Below are 12,541 nucleotides of genomic sequence, written 5' to 3'. Positions count from 1 at the left end.
GTGTCTGCACGTCAGCTTCTTTTGCAGCATATTCATCCAATTCTGTCTGATGCTCAGGCTTTGGAACTTGAACATCCCTTCATTGAAAGGGAAGTGTCTGATGCACTGAGATCCTGTGGCAAATGGAAATCTCCAGGATGGGATGGTCTCAGTGTTGAATTTTTTCTTACATTCTGGGATCTTCTTAAATTCACCTTGCTGCAAATGGTAAATACAGCATGGCAGATGCTTGTGTCATGGAAAAAGAGTCTTCTCAAGCTGATTCCAAAAAAGCAGCTATGTGATTCACTTGGTGATTGGAGGCCAATCACGCTCATGCCAGTCATTTACAAGATCATTGCCAAAGTGGTGGTTGATCGGATTAAAGGTTATTTGCATGATGGGTTGCATCCCTTCCAATATGGCTTTGTTCCACGTCGCCATATTAGAGATAACATTGCCAATGCTTATATTGGGATTGAATATGCCAAATACACGCAGCAGGATGTTCTACTCTTGTAGGTAGATATTGCAAAAGCCTTTGACACAGTTCTATGGGATTTCATCTCACAAACTGTGCGAGCTTTGGGGTTTTGACAAAAAATGCAGTAGGTTATCTATTGGCTTTACGGAGTCCTATGTTGCAATATATTGATCATCTTGTGGCCACATAATCACTTCATGGCTTGGAATTGGATGCTAATCGCAGCATGGTCGCTCAAGCATATGTTGATGATTCTTTCTTTACCTCGAGAAATACGCCCCATGGTCTTGGTGCCTTGATGTTGGCCCTCTTTGTTTATGGTTTGGCTGCAATCGAAAGGCTCTCTCTTCGTCTACAGATCCTCACGCTTTTCGATTTACTGCAGAAATACTCAGTAAAACTCTCTCTCTCTCTCTCTCTCTCTCTCTCTCTCTACACACTGCTAGGGCCCAGGACAACATGTCGGGCTGGACCCCCCCGAAGGTATTTTATTTCTTTAAGAGAATCTGTTACAAGAGTTCAGCGTAGAGCTGTTTGATACATCCCTAAAATCCAAAACGTGAATCCTTCATTACAAGAGCTTCAAGCTCATTTCAAATTGGCAACATGCCACGTGTCTAAAATCTAGACTAAGTCCTATTACATGCCACTAAGCGCCACTCTGGAGTCTTCAAAGCACTTGGTCACATGAACAGCCTCCTAGATGCTTGTTAGGCTCCCGTAGCGCTTAGGAAAAATAACTCTTCCTAGAACCTGCAACAATTAATTAAAGCGCACCACCATGGCACCCATTAATTGTTAGCGCTTTGCATACAAATAACATACTGTGGACTAATTCTAGTCACGGTGGGCGTCCCCACTGAATACATGTGCACACCTAAACAAATATAAAAATATATATTTATTCTCTGGTTGACCGGAGTCAATAGTCTTGATTATAATTAAGGAGCTTTGACCAAGGGTCGAGGCACCTTAATTATAGCCAAGTCTCTCCAACCGAAGTTGGCACATCTTGGTTAACCGGTGTTAACCCTCTTGGCGCATGCCAAGTCTTGTTGATCAAAGTCAATACTCTCTGACCGTAGTCAGCTCTGTGGTTCTCTGGTTAACTGCAGTTAACCCTCTTGGTAATAAACCAAGTCTCCCCGACCGAAGTCAGGTTTACTTGACTAGAGTCAAGTATCTTTGACCATAGTCAATCCTTTGACCATTAAAAGAACTCTTTGACCATAATTAACACATATAAAACTCTTTAATTATGATCAAATAAATGGTCAACTGTACTTTGACTTAGGATATTTACATTGTGGTGACATCCCCTCGGCTTCTATTCAATTGACCTCAACTGAAAAGCTTTCTTGTAAACACCCAAAAGTTGGGGATGATCGGATAACATGTCTTCGTCCATCCACTTGGCATCTAATACCGTATAGTTCTTGAATTTTACAAGATACCTGTAAAACTCCTTACCTTGAGGGTCTTTGCGTACAGTATGGTACACAATTTGCTCTGGCTGAAGGACCTCCTCTAGCTCATCCACTTCTGGTGGATCCTCTGATACTGGTTCTGTAGGCTCTGGTCCTTGGAATTTCTCTAGAAGACTCACATGGAATGCATTGTGAATCCTTCAATGCTCTGGCAATGCTAACCTGTATGCAACCTCATTTATTCTTTCTGTAACCCTGAAATGGCCATAGTATCTAAGAGATAACTTTGCATATACTTTTTGTTTGCCTTTAAACTTGCGGAGCCTAGCTTTTTCAAACTTCAAAAGTACCCAATCCCTTTCTTTGAGATCTAACTGTCTCCTATGCTTATCTGCAGCTCTTTTATGTTTCTCTTGAGACCCTTCAATTGCTGTCCGAACTTGGCTGTAAGCTGTCTAGAGGTCTCTCACAAACTGATCAGCTGCAAATATTTCATCGTTGGTCCTCAATATAGGTGGCAAAATCACCTTCCCATAAATGACCTCAAAAGGGGCTTTCCCTGTAGAGCTATGTAGTGTATTATTGTAAGCAAACTCTACCAATGGTAGGTACTTTTCCCAATCTGAACCTTGGTCACCCACGTAGCATTTCAGCATATCTAATGCTGTAGAATTTGCTACTTCACTTTGACCATTTATTTGGGGATGAAAAGAAGAAGAAAAATTCAGATTTGTATCAAATAAAGCTCTCCACAATAGACTGGTCATTTTGGGATCTCGATCACTAACAATGGACTTACGACATACCATGATGCTTAAAGATCTGTGCCATGAAAAGCTTAGCCATATGATCTGCCTTTATGGTTTTGCGAAGCGGAATGAAATGAGCTTGCTTGCTGAATCTATCAATGATAGTCCAAATCCCATCATTCCCTGACTTTGATCTTGGCAAATCAAAAATAAAGTCCATTTAATACTTTCCCATGGTGCTTGAGGCACGGGAAGAGGCATAAGTAGGCCAGGTGCCTTTCGTCTATCATACTTCACTTTCTGACACGTAAGGCATTCAGTAACAAACTGATGTATATCTTTTCGCATCCCTGGCCAAAAGAAATACCTCTCTAGTGCTAGAGTTGTTGCTGTAATTCCTCCATGTCCAGCATAGGGAGGTGCATGGCATTCCTCCAAAATCTTTTTCCTCATCTCCTGGGTGATGTATAGGCAATCATCTTTCATTAGATACCCATCTTTCAGGGAATAGTAACTGTTGGATTGCCCCTCTTGCATTTGCTGTAAAATTTCATCAAAATCTGCATCACGAGCATATTGCTCCCTCATGCCTTCCAGGTCCTGATGATAAGCAATAGTCACATTATTGACCTGGGGTCTTCGGGACAAGGCATCTGCCACTCTGTTCCGAATTCCTGGGGTATGTACAATCTGAAAATGATACATTGACAGCATGTTTGCCCATTTCATATGCTTCTCGGAAAGCTTGATCTGAGTCAGAAAGTACTTTGGTGATCTGTCTTAACAGTAAAATTTGCACCCAAAAGATAGTGCTTCCATGTATGGATGGCATGAATTACATCCAATAACTCTTTCTCATAGATTCCTAGATATCTCTCTGCATCCCGAAGTCTCCTGCTTTCATAGGCCACTACATGACCATTCTGATGCAATGCAGCCCCAAGACATTCTCCACAAGCATCACAATCAACATCAAAAGATTGATAAAGATCCGGGACTACAAGAATAGGCTCTGTAGTCAACTTCTCCTAGAGTGTATTGAATGCTTTCCTCTGTGATATTCCCCATGTGAAGGCTGCATTTTTCTTAGTAAGGTCATGTAATGGAGCTGCGATATCAGCAAAATGCCTGATAAACCTTCTGTAGTAAGAACATAGGCCTAGGAAACTTCGAACTTCATGCACAGTTTTCAGCTCTGGCCATTTTTGAATGGCACGGATCTTTGCTCGATCCATTTGTATCCCATTCTTGGATATTATATGCCCCAGATAATGGATTTCTTCCAAGAAGAATTCACTTTTGATGTAATTGTAGCATCTTATTTTGAGGTTGCTACTCATATAATATAATCAATCAAAGATTGCATTTAAAAAAAAAAACTGAGGGAGAGGGAGGAAGGGTCTATTAACATCCACAGGAGCTATGGAACAATAGAAATACCATCTTATACAACATGTTAAGGAGGGTACATGGATGATGGCAACTCCCAAGGAGTGCATAAAGCAACTCCATCCATCTAATACAACAGCTTAAGGAGGGCACTGTTAGATATCAATGCTCCACTCTCGTGTAACTACACGGGAATCAGCTAACTCTACTTGTAAGCCCTTCATATGAGGAGAAGGCATTGGAGTAGCTCGGTTATTCGGTAGGTCCTGGTTTGGACACCCGATGGGAGCCATGTGGCCTGATGACTGGACGGCTTCAGATAGAGTTGGCACACTGTCAACTAGGCTACATGCAAGTGCAGGAAGGCATCCCCTGATTGACCGCATTGAGGGTAGACGGAGCATTTTTCGGGGCAGTCCACTCGGGTTGCAGGGCTTGTTTGGAGGTTAGATGATCTCGGATGGCTCTGGGCCGAACGGTGATCATAGGTCAGTTGCTCTATTTTGCGCCACGGTTCTATCGTGTCGTCAGTGGTCTATTTCGGGACTAATCCCCAGTCGATCGTTTTGGGCGGACTGGGTCGGTCACCTAATTGGGTCTAACCGACTACTAGTGGTGGCTATATAAGAGCAAGCTCGTGAAGCTCATTTCATCACTGGCTACAACAACCCTGATTCCTTAGCATCCAGTCTCCGTCCTCTACTGTTTTCAGCACGCCATCGAAACTTCTCACAAGAGCGCACGGTTGGGAGGCAGCGCCATCTATTGTATCAGTTATACAGTAATCAAAATTTTGATTCTCCATACTATCTGCTTTTCTCTCTTGCGTACGAGATCCTCTTATCTGTTGAGCACAGACGTTGTATTGTTTTCTTACATGGTATCAGAGCTTGGACTCTAGTAAGAAGATTTGGTAGTGTGTTTTTGTTTGCGAGCAGATTGTGAGAGATGGCTCAGTCCACAAGATTGCGAATCTCACCGTTCGACGAAAGCAAAAAGTTGGACGGCACTAACTATCCACGCTGGAAGTTCAAGATGAAGACCATCCTAAGCGCATACAAGCTTTGGGATACTGCTACTAGGGTGGACGTGAAGCCGGGTGCGAGATCGTATTTAGCCAGTGTAGGACAATAGATAGTACCAACTGCGGATGAGATTCTTGCGTGGACAAGAAGAAATGTAGATGCACTGTGTTCTATTGTCTACAGTGTAAGTGATTCCGTCATGGCGTTAATTCAACATTTTACCACAACGAAGAAGGCATGGACGGTCTTGAAAAATGAGTACGAGATCACGAATCAGATACGGATTCAGAATATGCCGAATGTCGCCGGTCCAAGAGATTAGAGGAGCAAAGGACGCATGAACACTTGGTCAACTATGCTTTGATGACAGAGGTGATCTGTGCTGGTGAACCCAAGTGTCTTGAAGAGACATAGAGTGATGATAGGTGAATGGAGGCTATGCAGTCAGAGTATGGCTCCATAATGAAGAACAACACTTGAGACCTTGTGGATCGACCATCAAAACGTAAGATCATTGGAACAAAGTGGTGTATAAGATCAAGTACAAGTCCGACGACACGTTGGATAAGTACAAGGCTGGGCTCATGGTAAAAGGATTCGCATAGGTACATGGTTTTGATTATCAGGATACTTTTGCTCTCACAGCTCGACTAACCACAATTCGCAGTGTTTTGGCTTTAGCAGTCCAGGGAAGTTGGCCTGTATTTCAGATGAATGTAAAATTTACCTTTCCGAATGGAGATCTCAAGGAGGAGGTATACATGGAACAACTACTAGGTTTTGTGATCCCCGATTCAGAAGGCAAAGTCTGTAAACGGAAGAAGGCACTCTACGGGTTGAAACAGGTCCCACGAGCGTGGTACCAACGGATTGATGCCTACTTCTGCAAAACGGGTTCAGGAGGAGCCCATGCAAATTTGTATATCTTTAGAGGAGGAAGTGTATGATTGTGGTCCTTTATGTGGACGACCTTGTCATAACAGGGAACCATGAAGAGAAGATCTCGCAGACAAAGCATTTGCTAGGAAGAGAGTTTGAAATGACAGACCTCGGATTGATGCATTTCTGCTTGGGGATTACAGTTTGGCAAGAGCCAAAACAGATCTTCATTTCACAGTTGAAGTATGCTGGAGAGATACTGAAGGCATTTGGCATGGCTGAGTGTAAGACAGTTGGTACTCCTATGGAGGTTGACGTGAAGCTCTCAAACGAGGATTCATCACCACTAGTGGACGAAGCGAAGTACAGAAGACTTGTGGGTAGTTTGATTTACTTGTGCAACACACGGTTAGACATCAGTTTTGCGACTGGTGTACTAAGCAGGGTTTTCAATAAGCCCCGGGAGAACCATTGGAGGACAGGGATGCGGGTGCTGAAATACATCAAAGGCGGGACATGCTTGCATGGAAGGATGTACTACACTTGATTATGGCATCACCTATACCAAGGACAACATCTTGATCGGATTTTGTGACTCGGATTGGACAGGAGACGTGAACAGCAGGAGATCAATGATAGGTTACTGTTTTTCACTTAGATATGGAGCTGTGTCATGGGTCAGCAAGAAGCAACTCACAGTTGCTCTTTTTTCTACCGAGGCTGAGTATAAATCAGCATACTTTGCTTCTTGCGAGGTAGTGTGGTGCAGTGTAGAACAAGCCTACGCAGTTATCATGTGACAATCAGAGTTACATGGCGATTACAAAGAACACATTGAGATTCAATATCACTTTGTACGCGAGCTCATTATGGATGGAGAGGTCGACTTGGTGTACTGTTCCACTATAGAGAATGCTGCAGACATCTTTACGAAGGCTCTTGGAAGAGACTTACTGGAGAGGCATCTTCATCGACTTGGCATTGGGCTGAAAAAGTAAGTTCACTTGCGGGTAGACGTTGAGGGGGGTGTTAGATATCAATGATCCACTCGTGTAACTATGCGGGAATCAACTAACTCTACTTGTAAGCCTCCCATATGATGAGAAGGCATTTTAGTAGCTCGGTTATTCGGTAGGTCCTGGTTTGGACACCAAATGGGGGCCATGTGTGGCTTGATGGCTGGACGGCTTCAGATAGAGTTAGCACACCGCCAACTAGGCTACATGCAAGAGTGGAAAGGCATCCCATGATTGACCGCACTGAGGGTAGACGGAGCATTTCCCGAGGCAGTCCACTCTCGGGTTGCGGGGTCCGTTGGGAGCCTAAGATGATCTCGGATGGCTCTGGGCCAAACAGTGATCGTAGGTTAGTTGCTCTAATTTGCGCCACGGTTCTATCGTGTGGTCGGTGGCCTATTTTGGGATCGATCCCCAGTCGACCGTTTTGGGCGAATTGGGTCTAACCGAGTACTAGTGATGGCTATATAAGAGCAAGCCCGAGAAGCCCATTTCATCATTGGCTACAGCAACCCTGATTCCTTAGCATCTAGCCCCCGTCCTCTACTGTTTCCAACATGCCATCGAAGCTTCTCTCACAGGAGCGTACGGTTGGGAGGCAGCGCCATCTATTGTATCAGTTCTACAGTAATCAAAATTTTGATTCTTCATACTATTTGCTTTTCTCTCTTGCTTTCGAGATCCTGTTATCTGTTGAGCACAGACGTTGTATTTTCTTACAGGCACATGGCAACTCCCAAGGAGTGCAGAAAGTAACTCCAATTATTTAGAGTAACCTAAATTATATCATGGGAAAACAAATATAATCGGTCATACATCATTTAAGACTTGAGAGTGATTTGGTTTTGATTTAAATTCCTTAATGAGTGCTAATCCTCCGCAGTACACGGCCCACTTTCCATCCTTTCTGGTAGCTTTAACCTTGCCGAATTTCGTTGCTTTATCCTTCAGTTGAGCTCTTGTAAGGTCCTCTACTGTATTACTATCTTTTGTTTTCCAAAGTGCTTCACAAATGTATTGCTGTACCTATGTTTATAGTGAAAAGTGCCTCCTGTAATTTAAGAGAGCTTTTTTGCAAACAAGCTGTCCGATTCTTTAATCCAAGGTATCTGTTGGAGGTAACCCATTCAATCGTAGTTGCAAAAGTTTGTTTAAAACCAAACATCAAGTTTTTGGGGCTTGGACACAGAAAAGAGGGCAAAGGTACATGATTCATGGAGTGTGTTACATGTTTTAATCAAATACATGTACTGTATTAAGAGAGCAGCAGATGTGTTCTTGTGGAAGTGTAGGACATTTTGCATGTATAACAGGCATGGGAAAAAGACTTTCGATTTGAAGCCGTTACGAAATTTTTTCCTGAGATTTGCAAAAACGGATCAGTTTAAAGAGGTCAGGTGACAGGGAGCCCTGATAGGGACATATTACAGAATAGCTCCTGCTTTATGAATTGTGATTTTGATTATTGATATTACTTGAACAGAGCCTTTTGGGACCAGATTCTAAGAATCCTCCTCCTGAAGAGGATGTTGAAGCACTCTGTCAGCTTCTCCCTACACTTGGAAAGCAGCTTGATGAAAGTCCCAAGTCTAAGAATGCTGTTGACTCATATTTTCTGCTACTGAAGGATTTCAGTACCAGCAGTCGTTTGCCCCCTCGTATAAGGTTCATGGTTCGGGGGGTAATTGATCTTCGTGCCAACAAGTGGGTGCCTCGTCGTGAAGAGGTCAGTTGCAATACCTTTCTAGAAAGGCAGTGCAAAGCCTTCAGTTTGTTGCTTTCTGGAAATAGGTAATTGCAAAATTTAACAGATGTTTTTCTTTCTTTCCAGGTGAAGGCAAAGACAATCAATGAGATACATGCAGAAGCAGAGCTGACACTTGGGCTTCGTCCTGGAATGACTGGTCTGAGGAATGGCCGTGGAGCCCCGGGGGTGATGGGTATGCCAGGAATGGGAAACAATTTTCCACTTGGCAGGCCAATGCCTGGAATGCCTGGTCTGTTGCCAGTTGGCGGCAAGGTGACAGCAGTTGCACCTGCACCGCTCATGTCAGGCTACATTCCTGGGATTGAATCTGAAGGATGGGAGACCTTTTCTGTGGGTAGAAGAAGTAAGGGGGGTAGAGAAGGATTGATGGTAACCCCAAATGTAGCTCCTGTGCATCCACTCGGCATGTCTATGTCAGGGTCAAGACCGAATAGCACAAGCTCAAAACTTCTACCTCCAGGTAGTGGAGGGTCATTTTTGGGTAAACCTAGTGCTCTTCTTAGTGATTCTGCTGCAAAGCCTATTTTACCTATTTCTAGACAGAATATTGGAGCAGCAGAGTCTGTAACTCAAGGACAATATGGTACAGTGCCAAGAAATCCTGTTGCTGTTCTCGAGCCTGAGAGAGGTATCGGAGCACTGAAACCAACAGGAACTCTCATATCTGCATCTCCTGCTGCTCTTTCCAAGAAGTCGAAGTCCTTGTTGAAAGAGTATCTTTCAGTTGCTGATCTTAATGAAGCCATGCTTTGTATTGAAGAACTCCGGAGTCCTGACTTTAACCCTCAGTTGGTGGAGTTGGCTGTCAATATGGGCTTAGAAATGCAGGAGCGTGACAGGGATTTGATTAGGAAGCTTTTGGAGTTTTTACATTCCAAAACTGTTTTATCTGAAAGAGATGTAGGAGGTGGTATTATGTCAGTGGCTGAGCAACTGGAGGACCTTGCTCTTGATATACCTATGGCACCCAAGCATATTGGGAATCTTGTTGGAAAGCTTTCACTCTCAGGGGTTGTTCAACTGGGACTTTTGGTTGATGTTATACAGAAAGCAGAGGACCCTGTGCTAAAGAAAACGGTGTATGAAGCTGCGTTGGAGGCCATCAAATCTGGGCCAAACTCAGAGAGGGTGTTGAGCGAGCAGTCTGAATTACTAAAATGTGAAAGATTGGTCGAAGCTACCTTAAGATGAGGCTTATTTAAAGGGTGGACATTGTCAAGAATATCTGTACTAGTTGTGATCAGTGTTCTCCCATTGCTTGCAACGAGTTGCTACTTGGTTGTGCTGGATTATTAAATAAGAGACAAGGTAGTGAGTATAAGAATCTATTTGAAGGGAAATATCCTGTGTCTTGGCTAAAATTATGATCGAAAGACCTGGAAAGCTGAGGTTTTTTTTCTGTATATTTTACGGGAAATTTGAATGTCTGTTTGTAATTTCAGCAGCTCGATCTTTGCAAGTCTTTGAAGAAATCTTCTTGCAAGTCTCTATTAAAAGCAAATTAATGTATAGATCTCCAATCCTTTGTTTGGATATAAATACTACAGTTTGCACACTCCAAACACTGGTGAACCTTATGCTGCTCAATACCAGAGAGTCTTTTCGAGGCTGCCCTATTTTCAAACGTGCTGTCGACAGTGAGGCTACACAAATTTTGAGTAGCATTCTGCTGATGGTGGAGAAATTGACCTTCTTACATTATGATATGAGGTGTTCTCCACTCCTAAATTTCAAAATTTAGCTCTGGGCGCAACTACACACGTTCATGAATGGTTTCACCTGATATATGTATTAGCTGGTACTCCCTCTTTCCCTTATTGTCTCATCAGAATTCATCTGTGGGTTGGTCTTCGAAGGGCATGTTTCTGGAATCTTACTGATTCTAGGTGATCATAGTGTTATGTTCTTTTTGAGTAGCATGAGTAACAGTGTTTGGAAGCAGTACGGGTAGTAACAGTGGCAATTCTGGCTAAAAATATTTTAAATCATAGCGGGTATAGTAACGACATTGAATTTTTGGAGATGCATTAAAAAAAGGTGCCATAGAATCAGGCTTGTTTATAAGTTAATGGCCACATCTAATGAAGTCCTGTCTTTTATGTTGCTGCTCATGTTTGGATAGCATTCAAAATACTTGCATTTTCAAAGGTTAAGCCTTTGGGTAGAATATAGTAGGATGATTGATTGCATGCTGAACTAAGCTTAGAGATAAAAGGATACCGTTTCCTTTTCAGGAAACACATGCTAAGTGTAGAGATAAAAGGATATCATTTCCTTTACAGGAAAGACACGCTAAGCTCATTGATAACCAATAGTTGACGAGGGCCCAAGCTCGGTTCTCTCTCTCTCTCTCTCTCTCTCTCTCTCTCTCTCTCTCACTCACTCACACTCTTTTTTGTTCAGGGTGAAATCGATTTTGTCATTATATTACAAGAAACAGTCCCAAAGAAAAGTGACAGCCAATTACAAGCATTAAAAAATATCATGATATAACAAGAAGGTAGGATAATCTAACTCCTGCGCACGGAGAACATGGAGTCCATAGTGCCCACTAATGAACCCAATAGAAAAGATCATATCCCTAGGGGCCTTTGTGAATGAAATCCAAACAACCAGAATTGTTTGTCAATGCAAGCACTGCATGAAGCCTTTGTCGTTCACATGGTTTGGCTCATGCTCTCTCTCTCTCTCTCTCTCTCTCTCTCACACGCATGCACGCACACTTTTTTGGGGGGTGAAATTCACATCTACGAAGAGCAATCCCCAAGGAGACATGAAATTACAATAACAAAAGAGTTAATTGTAAGATGAGTGAACATATAATCTATTAGAGAAACACACGCATGGACGCGCGCGCATGCACACATGTATGCACGTCTTTTTCCTATTTAAGCTACCTCATTCTTAGGTTCTCTCTCTCTCTCTCTCTCTCTCTCTCTCTCTCTCTCTCTCTCTCTCGTCTGCTTGCCTTTTCTAGCAAGTTGGTCAGCTTGTGTCAGCCCTTCCTCCACCTCCCTCCCAGCCCCCCACTTGCCCCCCTACCTCCCTCCCAACCACCCCCTTGCCTCCCTCCCTCTGTCACTCGTAGCCCCCCTGCCTCACCCTTATCGATTGTTGAGCCGTTTGTAATGCAGTCACAGGATAGCTTTTGCCTTGCCTAGGTCTTGCATAGGCCTCGCCTAGCTTGCTAGGTTGTGGGTTTGCTGTGGGACCAGCCCAAGGGCCATGTATTTTAAGTACTTCTCGTGTTGAAGCTTGCACAATAGGTGCGTTGCCCACCCAGGGTCCTTCCAGGGGTTGCCGACTTGCTCCAACCCACCCTGGCCATTGTGGCACTGTTCAAGCACTCTTGGAGCACACAAATACCTCGATTCACCTCTAGCATTCTTCAGACTAGCAAAATGAGTGTACGGGCCAGGAATCGACTGACATTGGTTAATCGGGTGGTTTGAGAACTGTCGTTGTTTTGAGGAAGTACAATGTTGGACAAATACACAGAAGGTGAATGATGCCCATGCGAAAACATGTCTATCTACAATGAAGGAGATTTATAAGATGCATGACACAGATGTTGAATCACTAAAAAGAGGATAGAGGATACTAAAGGAGATGAAATCATGCACAAGCTATGGCTCACAAATGAAAGTGGAGATGCAAGCACAATGGGAAAATCAGCTAAGCTAGGTCCACAGTGGAGAGTGAAGCATTGAGAGCATGCACACATCGGGTAGAGAGGAAATTTCAGCCACTTCTAAATGAGGAGTTGAATGCAATAAAAGACCAGGTCAAATCTCTTCAAACACAAGAGAAGAAACAAGGCACTAG

General features: G+C 43.3%; 1 protein-coding gene across 2 annotated transcripts in view; it reads left to right on the top strand.

Moving 5' to 3' along the window:
- LOC147891739 (eukaryotic translation initiation factor-like) overlaps positions 1-10,289 on the top strand; it is a 46,663-nt gene extending 36,374 nt beyond the window's left edge. Inside the window, exons 8-9 of one of the 2 annotated variants that reach the window (XM_087387978.1) lie at positions 8,432-8,674; positions 8,780-10,289. In XM_087387978.1, coding sequence (XP_087244104.1) covers positions 8,432-8,674; positions 8,780-9,907 — 1,371 coding nt within the window. In that variant the 3' untranslated portion in view covers positions 9,908-10,289. The remainder of the gene's footprint in view (positions 1-8,431; positions 8,675-8,779) is intronic. The other variant, XM_087387977.1, reaches the window with a different exon arrangement.
- The last annotated feature ends 2,252 nt before the right edge of the window (positions 10,290-12,541 follow it).

This window comes from Dipteris shenzhenensis, chromosome 17 (genome assembly GCF_047967505.1).
Source record: "Dipteris shenzhenensis isolate YYH24624 ecotype China chromosome 17, Dip_SZ_1.0, whole genome shotgun sequence".
NCBI classification, from domain to species: Eukaryota; Viridiplantae; Streptophyta; class Polypodiopsida; order Gleicheniales; family Dipteridaceae; genus Dipteris; species Dipteris shenzhenensis.
Note: the sequence above shows the minus strand (reverse complement) of the source record. Positions and strands in the feature narration are given on the sequence as shown.